The sequence below is a fragment of the Sprattus sprattus genome, assembly GCF_963457725.1.
Source record: "Sprattus sprattus genome assembly, chromosome: 8".
NCBI lineage: Eukaryota > Metazoa > Chordata > Actinopteri > Clupeiformes > Clupeidae > Sprattus > Sprattus sprattus.
In genome coordinates, this window is record NC_137927.1 from 33,596,029 (window position 1) to 33,616,028 (window position 20,000).

Sequence of the window (20,000 nt, forward strand, 5' to 3'; positions counted from 1 at the left end):
TGTGTGTGTGTGTGTGTGTGTGTGTGTGTGTGTGTGTGTGTGTGTGTGTGTGTATGTGTGTGTGTGTGTGTGTGTGTGTGTATGTGTGTGTGTGTGTGTGTGTGTGTGTGTGTGTGTGTGTGTGGAAGCAGAGGGGGGCACACTTATGGCTTGCACCACGCCAAATATTTTACTGAACACTTATGAATTTACTGTTCATCAAAATCTCCGTTTTACTGTTAAGTAGCCTTTGCATATAGGATGTGTGTAAAAATGACACGGTGTTCATACCATGTTTGTACATTGTTTTTACATTTATAAACTTAGAACATAATTTTTTGCCACCATTGACTTGTGTAGTTTTTTATATACAGTATATACCATGATGAAAATGAAATGAGTAGTATGTTCTCTGTTGTCTCACAGCGATCCACATCACCATGACACGTGGCATGGCAGCACTGACTTGAGCAAACTGCTCTCTGATCTAATCTCTGGATACCCAAGAATGTCCTTCAGTGGTGGTGATGGAAATGGTGGCTGAGGGAACTACCATTAGTGCATTACGGACACATAAGCCGATAAACACACAGCACAATAAGACTCACGCTGAAACACACACACACACACACACACACACACACACACACACACACACACAGCACAATAAGACTCACGCTGACAGAAACATAATGTGGCAGTGACAGCGGACACAGCCAGAGAACACGAGGACGCACACTATTCACTGCCCTTAAACCTTGACAGAAAAACCTGGTAATCCTTTCTCTGTTTTTTTCTTCTTTTTTTTTGCGCGAGTTAAAAAGTGCAGCGAGACACGTCTGTCTGACAAGGAGAGGAAAGGTTCAGTGCACTTGTTTGAGTAGAAAAGAGGCATAACTACACAGACACAAACATCTGACACACAGGACTAAAAATGCAAAACAGAGCGTGGTGGTGCACTCGGCAGCGCCGGTAACTTCCGCGTCTCGCCTCCAGATTATTCACATGGGACTGAATTTAGGAGAGGAAGCCGAGGAGTTCAGTGATTCATATTCTCTGCATAGCTGATTACCAGGACAGAGAATGAATTATTAAACTGCATGGCAACTCCAGATGTTTCCCTGCTTTTTGACAAACAACTTCCTTCACTTTTTCAAACGCCTGGAGATACGCGCTCTGCATAACGAGGGTCTGGAAACCTCAAATGGCTCCTTTACTTTTCGCTATGCATCTCAGGCGATACAGTTAGCATACAGCTCTCCCTAAGCGATACGCAATACGCACAACATTCTCAACAACACAACACACTGCAGTACTGCTCTGATAAGCCACAGATGGCAACAGGAAGTGTTTTCTCGTGAAGAACAGATACATAAACCCATTCGCATAAACACACCCCCCTGCAGACATACATATGCAATGGTGTCGGCCAAAGAGATGAAAGCTGAGTAAGATTAGGGATTCTCTCATCCTAAATTCTATATTGACATGTGCTCGACAGCTAGCGTTAGATGAGTTGTAACAAATGATTCTGTTCAGCAGCAGAACCTCCTTGCCTCACACTACCCATACCAACAAAATAGCACATAGCCTGGAGGACCAATCAAATCAGAGTGTTTCTCGCCCTGCCTTTGATGTTTTGAGGAGATCAGCGACTGAGCAAAGACTGCGGTACGCACACACACACACACACACACACACACACACACACACACACACACACACACACACACACACACACACACACACACACACAAACACTGCGGTATGCTCAGAGACGCCACAGTGTCACAGTCTGCATAAAGCAGCGGTGCTAACAGCTGTGGTCTCCCCTCTTGCCAGCTTTCAGCTTTCAGCGTGCCACTTATAGTGGTGTGTGTGTGTGTGTGTGTATGTGTGTGTGTGTGTGTGTGTGTGTGTGTGTGTGTGTGTGTGTGTGTGTGTGTGTGTGTGTGTGCCACTTATAGTGGGGGCATCTGCTTAGCCTTTGCCAACGACCTGAGACACAAAGGGGGCAAAATGCCATAACTGTGGCAGAGGGCTGATAGGGTGAGCAACAGCAGAGAGTTCTCACCCACCCGTCAGGCAGACACACACACACACACACACACACACAGACACACACACACACACACACACACACACACACACACACACACACACACACACACACACACACACACACACACACACACCACCTCCCTACATAAAGTGAGAAACAGACTGAATGACTCACGGCACAATATTGCATTAATCACATTGACAATGGAAGCGAATGCTGGAAAAAAACGTAACTGAGTTGTGCACAATACCTCTTTTCTCATGCATGTCTATCAGCAATGTGATGTCAAGGGGGGGAAATGGCAACCAATGGATTCTGAATAACATGTGGCACCTATACAAATGTAAAATGTGGCTTGCTATCCAATCTAAAACTCAATGCTGTTTAGTCAAACGAAGCTGAGTCATTCAGAGAACATTTCCCTCTCTGGTATGAATAAGTGGAGGCCTTTTCCTTCAATCGATAGCCACCTACTGTACTATGCCCTCAGAACTAAATGATGGCACTTATCAGATAACAGGCCTATGAACTTACCAAAAACTGAAGATGACTTATAGCAATTCAAGTGTGTTTTTGGTAACACTTTATAATAACTACACACAATTCATCATTTATTAAGCATTTGTTAACTATTAGGTAATGGTTTGTTCACCATTAGTTATTTATTGTTCATACATAATGTATCATTAGTAAAGCATTTCTTCACACAGTTATAAATGGTTTGTTCATAGTCAATGAGCCTTCTAAAAAACTATTAAATAATGGTTTGTTCATAATTAGTTATTTATTGTTCATACATAACGTATCATTAGTAAAGCATTTCTTCACACAGTTATAAATGGTTTGTTCATAGTAAATAAGCCTTCTAAAAAACTATTAAATAATGGTTTGTTCACCATTAGTTATTTATTGTTCATACATAATGTATCATTAGTAAAGCATTTGTACACACACTCATTAATGGCTTGTTCATAGTAACATTACGCTTAGTAATTTTACAATTATTATCTAGGTACTTAGGAATGTATAAGGCCGGTTAAAACCTGGAAGTTGATGATTAACAGACTATCTACACCTACATCTGTTCATGCCTTAAATAAAATGTTATGATTTAGAAATAGGCCTCAACTAATAGCTGGGGCGTTAATACATATGTTACAAATACTTACCAATTAGGTTATCCATGATTAATTCAAGAGTTACTGCTGGTTAGTAAAGTATATTATGTGAGCCCATCTAAAGTGAGCACTTTCTATGCTTTACAAAGCATTTAAAAATAAGTTGCAAACATCACCTGGACACAAACATGTATTATTCTATTTGGACATGCCTCCAGAAATATGCCTACGGATAGTTAGTGCTACTGCATCTTTAACAAGCAGTTAACAACACTTCAATTCATGATTAAATCATAAGTTACTACTGATTCGTTGACTACATGGTGTGAGCCCATCTAAAGTGAGGACTTGCTATGCTTTGCAAAGCATTTATAAATGGTTGCAAACAGAACCTGGACACAAACATGTATTATTCTATTTGGACATGCCTTCAGAAATATGCCTACGGATAGTTAGTGTTACTGCATCTTTAACAAGCACTTAACAACACTTCAATTCATGATTAACTCATGCGTTACTACTGATTAGTTGACTACATGGTGTGAGCCCATCTAAAGTGAGGATTTGCTATGCTTTACAAGGCATTTATTAATGAGTGGCAAAAGCTAGCAGATACCAAAGAGACACTAGTAAAAGTAGTATTATTTTAAGAAAAGGGAAAGAAATGCCAAAGTGATGAAAACGTACAAATATTTATTTAAAACTAAATATGCACACAAGTTGAAAATCATCACTTAAAATAATGAAACTGTTGAGTTCAAGTAATGCTTATATTTAGACATAAAAGCTTTACGCAGACATCAATAAAACAAAGAAATTATGAGATTCGGACTGGAAAGGCTTTTCGTATATCCTTGAACAACCGTCCAAGTGGCCGATCATCAGGGTGACCGGAGCCAAAAAGTCAATCATTTTATCCGGATCATGGCACCATAGTAACAAGTCCTGCGTTGCGTTCTGTTTGAGTCTGTTTGCTGGGCAAGAAATGGCCACGCACTGAAGTTCTGATGCCTTGTTCCAGCAAAGTGGAGCTCCTTACACTGAACACATTAACATACAATGTAAAAATGACTAAACTGTGTGAGTAAGGAACTGTATAGGTTCTGATGCAGATATGGTGGTGTCACCCTGGTGTGTCTGTAAGAACACCTCTGGAGTCGGAATGCAGTCTTTAGGGGGTTTATGTAGCTATTGTAGGCAGCACAGCAATACACAGGACTCAGGCATATTCAGTGAACTCAATGATCTTTGCATTTGTGTTTGTGGTCTATCAAAAGGAAATAAAGTACAAATTATACATTAGTATGCATAAATAACGTTAACATAAAGGCTTAATACATACATATCTCAGACACACAGCAAATAGTGGTGATAACTATGTCATTATACTGTCATCTAAAAATCGGTTTTATTAACCTACAATTACAACTTAATGCTATTACCGTGCAACCTTACGGCAGGAATAGAAAACTCACTTATGTTACAAATAATAATACAAGAAAGCTTATACATATTACACAGGTCTAACATACTCACTAACATTAATAACAGTTCAACTAAACTTCGTTTAGAGTAGCCAGGCATACAGCATCTCCACATATTAACTAACACTAACATATTAGCTGCTTACTAAACTAATGTCTTTACAGTACAGAATTATCGCATACATTTATATAACAGGAAAAAACAGACCTACGGTTCGCCAGTGACGCACAAACATGTCTAAAAGGAATATGAAACTTTAATCAGTTAAGGGCTCTGACCTTTCTAACATACGAGACAGTCTGTAACATGAAGTCCTCAAACACAATGGATATTAGCCTGTTAGCAGAGGGAAAACGTATGCTAGACCTCATGGCATATGACAAACAAGATACATGCTGCATTAAATATCACATCGTATGTAGCACATGTTGCAGTTCACAATCTATGAGTATATTCACCGCTGTGTCATCATTATACCATATCTTTGTGGGTTTATCACTTATAAATACGTTTAGTATAGCATAGTACCTCTTTTCAGATCAGCAGCAATTTCAAACTGAAGTCTTAAAGGAGATGCCAGCTTAACCACGTTTCTTAAAAGGGCAATGCAATTTCACGTACTTAATCTTGTTATTTAAACACGCTGAGCTTGTATTGCCCCTTTAAACAACGTGGTTAAACTGGCATCTCCTTTAAGACTTCAGTTTGAACTTGCTGCTGATCTGAAAAGAGGTACGTATGCTATACTAAACGTATTTATAAGTGATAAACCCACAAAGATATGGTATAATGATGACACAGCGGTGAATATACTCATAGATTGTGAACTGCAACATGTGCTACATACGATGTGATATTTAATGCAGCATGTATCTTGTTTGTCATATGCCATGAGGTCTAGCATACGTTTTCCCTCTGCTAACAGGCTAATATCCATTGTGTTTGAGGACTTCATGTTACAGACTGTCTCGTATGTTAGAAAGGTCAGCGCCCTTAACTGATTGAAGTTTCACATTCCTTTCAGACATGTTTGTGCGTCACTGGCGAACCGTAGGTCTTTTTTTTTTTCCTGTTATATAAATGTATGCGATAATTCTGTATTGTAAAGACGTTAGTTTAGTAAGAAGCTAATGTTAGTGTTAGTTAATATGTGGAGATGTTAGCTGTATGCCTGGCTACTCTTGAAGTTTAGTTGAACTGTTATTAATGTTAGTGAGTATGTTAGACCTGTGTAATACGTATAAGCTTTCTTGTATTATTATTTGTAACATAAGTGAGTTTTCTATTCCTGCCGTAAGATTGCACGTTAATGGCATTATAGTTGTAATTGTAGGTTAATAAAACCGATTTAAATGACCAGTAGATGGCAGTATAATGACATAGTTATCACCACTATTTGCTGTGTGTCATATTAAGCCTTTATGTTAACGTTATTTATGCACACTAATGTATAATTTGTACTTTATTTCCTTTTGATAGACCACAAACACAAATGTAAAGATCATTGAGTTCACTGAATATGCCTGAGTCCTGTGTATTGCTGTGCTGCCTACAATAGCTGCATAAACCCCCTAAAGACTGCATTCCGACTCCAGAGGTGTTCTTACAGACACACCAGGGTGACACCACCATATCTGCATCAGAACCTATACAGTTCCTTACTCACACAGTTTAGTCATTTTTACATTGTATGTTAATGTGTTCAGTGTAAGGAGCTCCACTTTGCTGGAACAAGGCATCAGAACTTCAGTGCGTGGCCATTTCTTGCCCAGCAAACAGACTCACACAGAACGCAACGCAGGACTTGTTACAATGGTGCCATGATCCGGATAAAATTATTGACTTTTTGGCTCCGGTCACCCTGATGATCGGCCACTTGGACGGTTGTTCAAGGATATACGAAAAGCCTTTCCAGTCCGAATCTCATAATTTCTTTCCAAAAGTTTTATTGATGTCTGCGTAAAGCTTTTATGTCTAAATATAAGCATTACTTGAACTCAACAGTTTCATTATTTTAAGTGATGATTTTCAACTTGTGTGCATATTTAGTTTTAAATAAATATTTGTACGTTTTCATCACTTTGGCATTTCTTTCCCTTTTCTTAAAATAATACTACTTTTACTAGTGTCTCTTTGGTATCTGCTAGCTTTTGCCACTCATTAATAAATGCCTTGTAAAGCATAGCAAGTCCTCACTTTAGATGGGCTCACACCATGTAGTCAACTAATCAGTAGTAACGCATGAGTTAATCATGAATTGAAGTGTTGTTAAGTGCTTGTTAAAGATGCAGTAACACTTACTATCCGTAGGCATATTTCTGAAGGCATGTCCAAATAGAATAATACATGTTTGTGTCCAGGTTCTGTTTGCAACCATTTATAAATGCTTTGCAAAGCATAGCAAGTCCTCACTTTAGATGGGCTCACACCATGTAGTCAACGAATCAGTAGTAACTTATGATTTAATCATGAATTGAAGTGTTGTTAACTGCTTGTTAAAGATGCAGTAGCACTAACTATCCGTAGGCATATTTCTGGAGGCATGTCCAAATAGAATAATACATGTTTGTGTCCAGGTGATGTTTGCAACTTATTTTTAAATGCTTTGTAAAGCATAGAAAGTGCTCACTTTAGATGGGCTCACATAATATACTTTACTAACCAGCAGTAACTCCTGAATTAATCATGGATAACCTAATTGGTAAGTATTTGCAACATATGTATTAACGCCCCAGCTATTAGTTGAGGCCTATTTCTAAATCATAACATTTTATTTAAGGCATGAACAAATGTAGGTCTAGATAGTCTGTTAATCATCAACTTTCCTAAGTACCTAGATAATAATGGTTAAATTACGTAATTTTGGACAGCATTACTTACTATGAACAAGCCATTAATGATTGTGTGTACAAATGCTTTACTAATGATACATTATGTATGAACAATAAATAACTAATGGAGAACAAACCATTATCTAATAGTTTTTTAAAAGGCTTATTTACTATGAACAAACAATTTATAACTGTGAAGAAATGCTTAACTAATGATACGTTATGTATGAACAATAAATAACTAATTATGAACAAACCATTATTTGATAGTTTTTTAGAAGGCTCATTGACTATGAACAAACCATTTATAAATGTGTGAAGAAATGCTTTACTAATGATACGTTATGTATGAACAATAAATAACTAATGGTGAACAAACCATTTCCTAATAGTTAATAAATGCTTAATAAATGATGAATTGTGTGTAGTTATTATAAAGTGTTACCGTGTTTTTGAGTATTCGAGCAAAATAGATGAAGTATTTCATCCTCTCTTTTATATCTGTAGTATCTAAAGCCAATGCATTCATACGAAGAGGACAGGATATCTGTAGTATCTAAAGCCAATGCAAAAGAGAGAGTTACACAAACACACACACACACACACACACACACACACACACACACACACACATACAAAGAGCACAAGACATTCATGATAACTCCATGGCTAATTAGTAAAAACCTAAATGCTGATGAAAGTAGGAAAAGGCATATGAAGGTAAGTTACTTTAATATAAATACTCACATCATAAGCGTACATTCAACACATATTCGATGTATTGTATCTGAAACAGCTATCTCACTGTCATAGGGGGTTGTTGTATAGTGCATCTTAGGTGAGCTATTCAGACTTTCTGACAAACACACTATCAATCTCTTTTGATTGGGGTATGGTCTCAATCTATTCTTTGGTCTCCTGTTGCATTACGTTCCAATAAATCCAATGTAAATATAACGAGGTTTATACAGCTAAAAATGATCCACAACTAAACCAGATTTATATTTTTTGCTATTACACACATAATTTAACGTTTCATTCATATTGACATTTTAAATTCAGTTATGGATAAACCTTGACAATGTTGAACACACTGTCATTAATGTGAAAATGAATCTATGGCACAGATTATGATGCTACAGATGAAACTGATTTCATACATTTCAAAAAATGAAAAGCTAAATCAGTTCAATAATGTGACGGATAAATAATGGTCATGTGTTTGGTATAGCTTTGTTACTGACTGCATAGCTGCACTGAGAAATAACGGTCATGTGTTTGGTATAATGTGATTGATAAATAACGGTCATGTGTTTGGTATAATGTGATTGATAAATAACGGTCATGTGTTTGGTATAATGTGATTGATAAATAACGGTCATGTGTTTGGTATGTTACTGACTGCACAACTGCTTGTGTGTGATCTCGAGGATCTCAAATCTTAAACGGTTGCCTGATTATTAATTTACTAAGTTCTTCTTGTAGCAAATTGTAACAGAATCATTTTTCCTTTCAATGGAAATGTCTAGTATATTAGGATCAACATTTCTCAAGGCAGAGCTCCTAAGTAATCTACTCTTGTCAACGTGAGAGACACAGTGATCCCACGCCATGGCTGGTTCTTGAATCAGCAGGTTCACAACTTGTAATTCATGGCGACTTGCTTGAAAATAATCTCTAATAATAAAGCCCATATCATTAAAACACATCTGCTGAAGCAGGAACACAATGAGGATCAATACAAGACCGATTAAAATCAAATCAAAAGAAAAATGGCCTACTGGGAAAACATAATAAAATAATAATACATCTTGGTGGCTATGAAGATAAGAATATGAAACTAATTTATGAATCCATCATGCAAACCTTTGAGTACTGACTAAATAAAAGCAGTTTAATTGCTGTGTAATAGGCTTTTGTGTTCTCATCTCCATATGCAGGACTGGCAGCACGATAAGCAAATGCTGACATGTTTCTCACTGAGAGCCACACAGATAATGAGGGTAACCCAGGGGTGTGTGGTGTGAGGGAACTATTTCAACACACACTCACATTAGAGCTAACTGCTGGGGCATCTGCAGTGACATGACAGGATGATTATTCTTATTTCTGGTCGGATGACTCTATTCACTATGAGATGGAGATTTTACGAAAGACACCCTCGTGCTTTCTGACTTAAAAAAATAAAAATAAAAATAAAAATCATGATAAAGATACTTTTTCCAAGAGGCATGGGAGGGTTCATTTTCAAATCTCACGAGAAGTGGGGAGTATCCACTCTGTGAAGGAAACTGCAGTCTGAAGCTCATTCAGTAGACAAGTGTCAGCCTGACAGATTTCACTGCCGTGTTGACTTCATCAGCAGAGGAGTGACACAGATTGCACACACACACACACACACACACACACACACCCACACACACACACACACACACACACACACACACACACACACACACAATCACGCACACACAGAGTGACACAGATTGCACGCGCGATAAGAGGCACAGTCAATTCTGTTTGTATTCCATCTTAGAATTCATGCCACACTTTGATTGCACTTCCCAGCTGAGCAGACGGGCTAGCCAGCCTCTGAGAACTGTCCTAATAAATAGACACACACACACACACACACACACACACACACACACACACACACACACACACACACACACATAAATAGATACCAAAAACTCCTAACTCACAGAGTGCAAGAGAGCACAGACCGTCAGACATCTCCACCTCTCTTTCAATGGGCACGCCACTCACTTCAGGCGTCCAGAATGTTGTGAATCTTTCAACATTGCCCAACTATGCATGAGACATCTTCACTTCTGGGGTGTGTGTGTGTGTGTGTCTGTGTGTGCATCTCTACTTCTGGGGTGCATCCCAGACACGGACAGAATGAAAAGGCTACAAAGCAGATGCCATTTTTGATAAGAGCCTCCTGAATACTCTCCTCAAAGTCATATGGTGCAGGATAAGAGAGAGGAAGTCTGCTTCTATGCCCTATGCATGAGTGGCCAAAAGAGCTATAAATTAGAATGATCTCGCAGTTGGTATCATGCCATAAAAGAATGCCTATGACTGGCCGGTTCAAGTGAGGGCTATAATAGTGCATTCATTTAAACTGAGGAATTCCCTTCTATCTCCCACGTGTATCATTGTTATATCATTAACAAACACAGCACAGAAACAGATTGGGCACTAGCAATCAAGTGCAACAGCAGGAATTCACAAATCAGCATCCACTGATAACTTAGAGTTTCCCCTCATTTCAACCAGAGACAAGGGACCGCATTTATAGCTGACTGACAAATGACTCTGCTGGACCCTGAGGGACTGGAATAGCATTGCCTTCTGTGATGAGCCGCAGTCTCAGCCATGCAGTCACAAAGATGTTCAGTAAATCACTGAAATGTGAACTGATCCTCTGTTTTATCAACAGCGACAGCAGACTTGGGAAAGTTGATGAGGGTAAATCCAAGCTGAAATATCCCAAAATAGAATAAATGAATTTCACTGCCTGTCAGTTGCTTTCCCTCATGGTATCAGTGACTATTTATATATCTGTGACTGGATTTGTCTTGTGTAACACAATGTCCCATGGGACAATACCGGCACTACCACAGGGACGGTTCCATAAACATGGTTATCAGCTTCCAGCAGTGGCCTGCATAGTCAATCCCAATTCAGGGCAGACAACTACTTCCATGCCACAACACTGTGAGGCTCTGAAGTCAGCACGAGGCTTCATACCCATGAAATAATGACATCTGAAATGAATATTATCACTAATAACAATGATCACAATAGAGGATGGAATTTCAGCTTATTTTAAACTAATTTCTGCTAAGAACCTAAATGCCAAAGTCTTGATCCAGATGTTTAATAAGGAAAAAACATTTACATGTCAAGAGTGTGCAGTCAGTCTGTCAAGCTGTCTACCTTTTCACAGCAGAAGGCTTCTCTGTAGCACCTGGTCTGCAGACAGGTTGACACCAACTTACAATAAGAACCGTCATAACTGTCAGGCTTTCAGTACTGAAAGTGCTACAAATGGACACCTAGTTTTTCCACATTTAAAATAGTTTGATTCCAATTCTAAATTGAACCTTCAAAAACATGACAGCATGGTACGGACACCAAAGTATACCACAATGAGTTCCAGTGTGTGTGGGCAGAAATAAATATCCAATATGACAATTGTAAAAAAATGTGTGCTCATCAATTACCTTCCATAAAATGCTAACTGAGCATGTTTGGTTTAGCTGAGTGAACCCAGGAGTTATTCAGCAAGAGGAGGTGCAAAGAATAAGATGCTGACACAGTCCTGGTACATTGCACATTCGATGAGTATTCAAATAGCGTACAACAGATTTGTTCAATTAACTTCACAAAATGTATTTAAAGTTACAGTTGGGTGACTAAATCCTCTTATGCAGAAATAATGACTAATTTCAAAGAGAATATGCCACACGGCATCTACCCGTTCACTTGGGTTCCACAGATGACAACTTTATGCCTAAATCAGATATATAGTGGCCTCATAAAAACCCTCATGTTCTGCCAAGCACTGACCATCTGCTGTTTATAAATCACCTGCTTACAATAATGGCGTACGGAAGAGCAATTACGATCCACAACCTGCCACAGATCAGCCAATCATGTGACACACACACACACACACACAAAAGCAGATCAGCCAATCATGTGATGTCAACACACAGCCAGTGGAGGGGTCCAGACACACACACACACACAGCCAGTGGAGGGGTCCAGACACACACACACACACACACACACACACACACACACAGCCAGTGGAGGGGTCCAGACACACACACACACACACACACACACACACACACACACAGCCAGTGGAGGGGTCCAGACACACACACACACACACACACACACACACACACAGCCAGTGGAGGGGTCCAGACACACACACAAACACAGCCAGTGGAGGGGTCCAGACACACACACACACACACACACACACACACACACACACACACACAGCCAGTGGAGGGGTCCAGGCGCCCCATGGCAGGTGTCTTAAGCTGTGTGCTCCTCCTGCTTGACACTGTTCTACTGCGGGCAGCCCGGCACCACAGATAGCATCCAGTGGAGGCATTGCACGCTGAAGGCGAGTATTTAAAGCGGCTGACATTTCATCTTCTATCCCCCTGTGTGTGCCGTGACGGCTTCCAACAATTCTTTGGCTTCAGAGACAAGAATGCCCCAGAATGCAGCAGCCACCATCCCGTGAGAGCATACCAGGTGCTGGGAAGAGTAAAAGGGCAGTAAAGGGACATTTCTAGCCCCAGCCGGAGTGGTCTAAGGTGCTCCTGTGCTGCTCTAGACCCAGCCGGAGTGGTTAAAGGTGCTCCTGTGCTGCTGTAGACCCAGCCGGAGTGGTCTAAGGTGCTCCTGTGCAGTGGCTGCTGTAATGAGGCTGCCTGGATCCTCCAGGGCTCTACAGTGCGAGTATTTCACTCGCATATGCGCCTAAAAATAGGTACGTGCGAACTTGAAAAATGATTTACTAGCACAGTGTGCGAGTGACAGACAGTTGTCAATACAGCGCCAAAAAGTGAAGCATTCCATTGATTTCACATGGAAACAAGTGACAGTGTTGCGACTGATGTGAACATATCAAGATGACGCGCTGAACTTCCTGCAAATGAGAACGACGATTCGCAACCAATGGGCCAGAGCCATATAAAAAGAGAGTACCGTAAATCCTCAAATAGTGGCCGGGGCTTGTATTTACTTAGGCTGCACAGCGCACCGGCCTTTATTTGGGGCAGGCTTGTATTAAGGGCAGGCCTTTATTTCTTACTTATCTTCTGTTATAGAATTGAATTATTTAAATAATGAGCATAATTGCAGTAGGCTTTGGAATTCATTGCATATGCGTTCAACACTTCCTGGCTGCACATCGCGTTGCGCTTTAGGTCGGGGTGTCAACGTAAAAAATAAACATCGGAGTTATGGTCTCCACTGTCAGTCACGGAGGAAAAGATTTCCAAAGCCTTGAATTTAATCGTTTTTCTAGACACTATTATACTTATCCTGGACTGAAAACATTTATTCAACGAGCTGGTTTGATATCCAGCCTAACTTTCTTTCTACCTCCACCTGCTAGTCGTAGCCTATAGCATTCCTCTCGGGTCAATGTCAAACTTCTTTGCTGCTTTTTCTCCCGAATGTTCTTCAGCAATCACCATCTCTTTTAATTTAATATCAAAGTTAGGTAAGTCTACTACTGCTTTATGATCCCTTCTGGAAAAAGTAACCTAGCCAACTAAAACGTTACAGATAAACAACAGTAGGCTATACGATACGTGCATTTAGGCTAAACATTCGCCTAGTAGTCCTACGTGGGGAAATTTCTTTTTTTATTGCAAACAGCCCATGAGATAAGCCAACAATATTATATAATATAAATATTAAACATGAGGAGAACATGTATTCTCATATATTTGAATGATAATTCTGTTAATAAAGTATTGCCTTAAATTATTATTTACATTGATTTAATTGGAATTCAGCTGTAGGCATGAGATCTGTATCTTGGAGACTAATTGCATCCACAATTTAAGTACTGCAAGCTAGACTACTATGTAGTAGACACAACAGGAGGTCCCTTGGCCTGAGAAGTGAAGGAGTTTAATGTGGCTATAATATGGAATTTTAAATGTGCCTAAAACTAGACAAAATTGTAATGAGTTTTCGAAAACTAGACTGAAACTAAGAAGGATAACTATGACTAAATGTGACTAAAAGTAATATGCATTTTTGTCTTAAGACTGAATCTAAAATATATGCCAAAATGAACACGGAGATAGGGGACCCCTTCATCTGCAATTAATTGTTGCTAGCTCTAATCAGATGTACTAACTAGGCTTATAAGGGAAGACTAACTTTGTATGCCAACGAACACCAATAACTAGAACTAATTTGACAGACTATAAACCAATGTGATACCTACAGTCTAACTCTAACTGCATTAAGTCTAACAAGCTATATCTTACAATAAACTTTAAGTTAAGCTGGCTATGTAAGATACTACTAATAACAATTGATAAGAGGTCAACCAAAGCGTTGTATGAACAAATGCAGTAATTTGATCAATTTACCAGCTAAATTGCTTTGGAATAACTGAACATGAATGGGGTTAAACGTTGGAAAATACAATGTTTGGAACTATAGGTCGCAAATGAGTATGACATGCTTTGCTTCCGCGTAAAAAAAACCCTGCTGTGCTCCTAAATTTCTTTGTGTGCTCCTAAATTTTTTCATTTAGGAGCACATGTGCTCCTTGGGAAAAACCTTAGCGTAGAGCCCTGTCCTCTGGCCTGCCTGGATCCTCTGGCCTGCCTGGCTCTCAGCCCTTCAGCCAAGAGAAGGCGAGCATGGATTGTGTGTGTGTGTGTGTGTGTGTGTGTGTGTGTGGAGTATGGATCCTGGCAGCTCTTAATCAATGGCCAGTAAGGCTGATGGATTTCCCCACAGCATCGCCTCTTTTGAGATCAGATTCCCCCCCTATCTGCAGAGGGGTACCACAAGTTATACCATACCACCAGAGAGGAAGTACTAAAGTCGAAAGGAGGCCAAACAGATGTTTGGTACAAGGTGGTTGGCTTAACAAATACACCACACATGACCACAGCCACATTAGAGGAGAGGAAGGCATCCTTGATGAATGAAGATGAGCATATTTTCTATTAGGCCATCACTTATAAAGTGTTTATGGATCAGACTATATGCTGTGATTTTAAAAAGATGCATTTCAACAAGATGCCACCTTATAATTACTCTTATTGCCAAGACATCATGAAGCATTGCACAATCCCATACATTCTAAAATACCAAATAATGTTGATTATAATCACATTCTAACATCTAGCTCACCATGCAGTGATGAGTCCAGAGTGGGATCTCAGCCAGGACAATTTCCTATCAGTGTCAGCAAAGATTTCAGAGGTTGCTTTTTTTCTGGGATATAATCACATTGAACTCATGTTCTAATATGAAACTAGCATTGTATTTTAATCTTAAACGTACTACATCAAGCTAAAATCCCAAGCGCTGAAACGAAAGTTATATGTTGGGTATGACTTGTCATCCAGACATAAGCTTTGCCAGCATTTTCTAAACACCTGCACCAATGTTTCAATACACAGAAAATAGCCTTCTACTGGTGTCATTATCGACTAGTCAGACAGTACAATTCAGTGACACTTGACTTAGATCAGACACTGATGCATTGCTCCTACATGTGTATTAAAACTCACAGTTAATCACAGGCATCAAACCAACACCACGCACTCCAAATGGGCTTCCGTGTTTGACATGTCCTTACCTGAAACTATAATGCGTTTAACGGAGCTCCATGGTGATCAACCCATGAGACCTATTACTACATTCTAGTTCATGAAATGAAAGCAGTCAGGAGAAAATTGATACGTACCTCGAAATAAGAAAGCTTTGCTGTGGTTGTAAAGACCTGCAACTTGGGTTATTCCAAATGTCGCGTTTGCCGTGTCCAGCTCATTGATGATATCAATTTGGATGTCAGGGTCTATTCCAAAGCCTAAAACTGAGGCAGACCATGCAATACATAGCCTATGATTAATTCTTCAATCAATATGATTTTGTCTTGACATACATTGCATCTCTACATACGTGAAAGCGGGCTTAAAGGAACGCGACGTCTTATATCTTAACTGACAAGCATAGCCTCCGATATTACCCCTTAGGCGAAAAGGTTCTTATTTGTATAGTATTGAAATGTACCAGAGGCATGAACTTTACAAGCAGTCTTTTCCCTGGCTGAGAGGGAAAGGAAATAATTATATTTCAAACTCGCAAGGGAAACCCAAGTGATTCAAAAGTAATGAGTATTAAAATTCATGATGGATAGGCTACTGCACTTGGACTAATTTCACACGCAAGTATCAGAAGTCCTGTCTTATCTTTAAATCATACAAATACATGTCGAATAGGATTGCATTTAGGTTTAGATGCTTGAAAATGTATTCAGTGACAAAGCTGTATGTGCAGTTGGAAATTAGGAAGGATGCCACAATCTAATAATGTGAGACGGAACGACGAGGTGCTCGACTGTCCGAAAAAAACTCTAATTCCATCCACAACGCATCTGCCCTTCTTTTACGTTACCCTTAGCAGCAATAAATACACACGTACCTGGTTTCGCTATAAGCAGGACGGGGAAAAGTACAACAAAATAAGCCATTTGCAAATGTTTGAAATGCTATAGAGTTCCACAAAATACCCAAAAGATGCGCGTCTAGTCTCGCCGATATCCAAACTTGACCTGCTTCTGTCTGAAGCTCCTCTGCGTTCGCTCACCGGTTGTGGGTGTTGCTGCTTGGAGCATTCCACGCCCCTAAAATAGGGGATTCGTCGTTGTTATGAACAGTCCCTCGAATCTTGTCATGAATTCAACAGTATCATATATACTCTATAAAGGTGACCAAATTTCAATTTTTCAGTTGATGAACTACCAGAAGATTCATAGATCTGTGCTTCATAGACTTGTAACGTCAAAGTAATTATAGCTGCTGTTTTATCTCTCAGCCGCTTCCTCAATCAATTCAATCAATTCAATCAATTAGTCAATCATATCATCATTGCCCAAGGACATTCTCTGTCTCTCTCTCTCTCTCTCTCTCTCTCTCTCTCTCTCTCTCTCTCTCTCTCTCTCTCTCTCTCTCTGTGTGTGTGTGTGTCTGTGTGTGTGTGTGGTGGTCTATTCACACAAGACACAGGGACAGTGCACATGCCTATTGCACGTGTAAGTACAAAATAATTCATTGAGAGCTGCCAGCAGTGTGACAGTTGTCTTGCCTCCCCCTCAGACCCAGCTCTCCCTCTCCAACTCAATCAGTGTCTGTCTCCATCTCCTCCTGACTCCTGGGACTCTCAGGGCTTTTTATAAGCACAGGTACTCCCAGGCTGTTCCTCCTGGGATCTGTCCTTGTAGGATCCCATTAATCACGCTGCTATCCTCCACCGCACGGTTCATTTGTGTGCATTGTCATGTTGTCTAGGTTACATGCCTCACAAGAGCCCCAGCTCACAGAGAGGCTGACATTCAAAACAATGCCATTTCACTTCATGACTGCTGACACTGAGAATAGCTGCTCACACACGTTCTTTTGTGCCAGATTTCTCCTTGGGATAGATCATAGGAGGAAGTCCATCATCACTCTTTACCTTGGTTAAAACATAGGGCTCATCAATCTATATGATCACTGTGAATACTGTCTATCACAGGCCACAGAAGCTAAAGAAGCCTGTCTTGGTTTTGATTCGGTCGATTCGGTCAATCATCTGTATCTGTCTGTATCAGCATAAAAGTAGAAATTGTATGCAGTTAACTCAATTTGCAGATACATCTGATATCACATCAGATATCTTATATTTAAAAGCTGCAGCAATCATCAATATTGCCTTCCAGTATGATACCAAATCAACCTTTTGCACTTCTTTAGGTTTAGTAGATTTGTTCAACTAAGGATGGAATCCAGTAGTACATTCTGAGCCATTGTTCCTCTCTGTCCTGAACGTGTAATTGTTTGTTTTTGGCCAGTATTAAATTAGCTCAACAAAAAAGAACTCCTGTCTTGCCAGAGAAGACTGTATAACGACCATATGTGTTAACTTTAGTATGCCATATGTTTGACTCTTCCTGAATGGTTTGTGTGGTGGATCATTTCATCAACTAATTTGTTTCTAATTAGTGGTTTTTCAACTTTATTTAAGAAGATTCTGAGCTCAGAGTTTGTTGAGTCGTAAAGCCTTTACTGAAGATCAACAAAGGGAGGCTATCCACGGAGAGACTCCCAATAGTTAATCTCCCATTTTCTTCTGTCACATTAGGGATGGTCTAGCATTAGTAAACAACATCCCCTTGGCAACTTGCCATGTTGGGTTCCCATGTCATCCTACTCCAGCAAATTATGACATGTGATGTCATCTAGGTTAATGGTGGTGCAGTTTAAGGATTACGGCCACCATTTTGTGCAATGCTCCTTCACAGTTTTCTTGTTAATGCTCAAGCGTGCAAAATGGCTGATATTAAATAAATGTAGAAATAACATGGAAATAATGATGTCAGTTGCCATGACTCCTCTTGTGTAAATTAATCAGCCATGTTTGAATAATTTTTTCTGCTATAACTATTTCCTGAACCTACTTCCTTGTTGAGCCCTTTGTGTCAAAAAAGCCCAACTAACTACTCCATCATTGCTGACCTGCAGAGCCCAACCAACTACCCCATCGTTACTGACCTGCAGCTGTGTGGGCAGCCTCTGCCAGGAACATGACCAATGTTCAGAAGCTTAAACATATCTTGCCTTGTTAGCCATCACAGAGAATAAAAACACATTGTGAACTCTGCTCCAGATCTTGGACATTACAACAGGTTCAATGTTCATCATTATAGTCTTTCAGAGTTGTCTGGTAGATAAAAAGGCTGAAATGACATACAGAGATAGGCCTACTGAGCACCACAGTTGTCATGTAGGGCTCAAAGGGGATATGTGGTGATGTGGTGATGGGGGGGGGGGGGGCGGGGGGGGGGGGGGGGGGGCACTGTAGCTCCACTGTAAAACTGCAATAAGACTGACTGAACACCACTGGGGTGTTTTTTCAGTGGTCCGTCACCCTGGCTGGGCTTTGTTTGTGTTACCTGGCTTCAAATGGGGTTTCTGCAGTTGCCATCGATTGATTACTACTCCACCTGGCAGTGGCCATCGATTAATTACTACTCCACCTGCGCTTTGCTTCTGTCTGCGTGGGGCAGTTGCTAGCCATGGGGGTAAAATAAGTGCCCCTGGCTGCCCAGAGAGAGCTCGCCTGACTGGGATACTGAGAAGCAACGTGAGTCTTAACTATAAATTGTTGCTTCAACCAACTTTGTTATCACTTTTTAGCTTAAAGGGGGGGGGGGGGGGGGCTGTCAGCTGATATCTGTTAAACATGACCAGATCAAATTCCATTTTTAACTGTTTATCTGTTACGGCTGCAGGTGCCATGCTAAGCTGTCTGTCAAAAACAAAAGGACAAAGAGCCCACTTAGCACGTTTTTGTGTTGTTTGTTTTGGCATCTGGTTGTGAACATTCATGATAACTCACCGTATTAATACGCTCAGAAAAGGCGTCCAGTAGCACTCAAAGCTAACAAATACGTTCCAAATTACAGTGATGTCTAATAGCATTTACAGAACCGTCATCAAAAGATAAACCAGAAATCAGATGAAAGATTACAGTCATCAGTGAGAAGACACTTGAGACTTCAAGAGAATTTCTCATAATTAGTAGTTGCATTCAATGTTTTTTTTTTTTCCAAGGCTAAACATTAAAGAAAATACCAATGTTTTTCAATGCTGAATTGTGCATAAAAAATAGAAGGAATCTTTTCATGTAATTATGTCAGTTTTTATATTTGCATGTGTTATTATGTCATTTGCTAAGTGCAGTGAT

General features: G+C 39.9%; 1 protein-coding gene across 1 annotated transcript in view; it reads right to left on the reverse strand.

Annotated features, from left to right (window-relative positions):
* The window catches only part of LOC308369242 (protein kinase C-binding protein NELL1-like), a gene marked incomplete at both ends in the record, with an annotated part of 169,134 nt that extends 152,388 nt beyond the window's left edge, over nt 1-16,746 (reverse strand). The window contains 2 exons of the mRNA XM_080843584.1: nt 15,961-16,089; nt 16,698-16,746. Coding sequence (XP_080699710.1) covers nt 15,961-16,089; nt 16,698-16,746 — 178 coding nt within the window. The remainder of the gene's footprint in view (nt 1-15,960; nt 16,090-16,697) is intronic.
* Nucleotides 16,747-20,000: the final 3,254 nt, after the last annotated feature.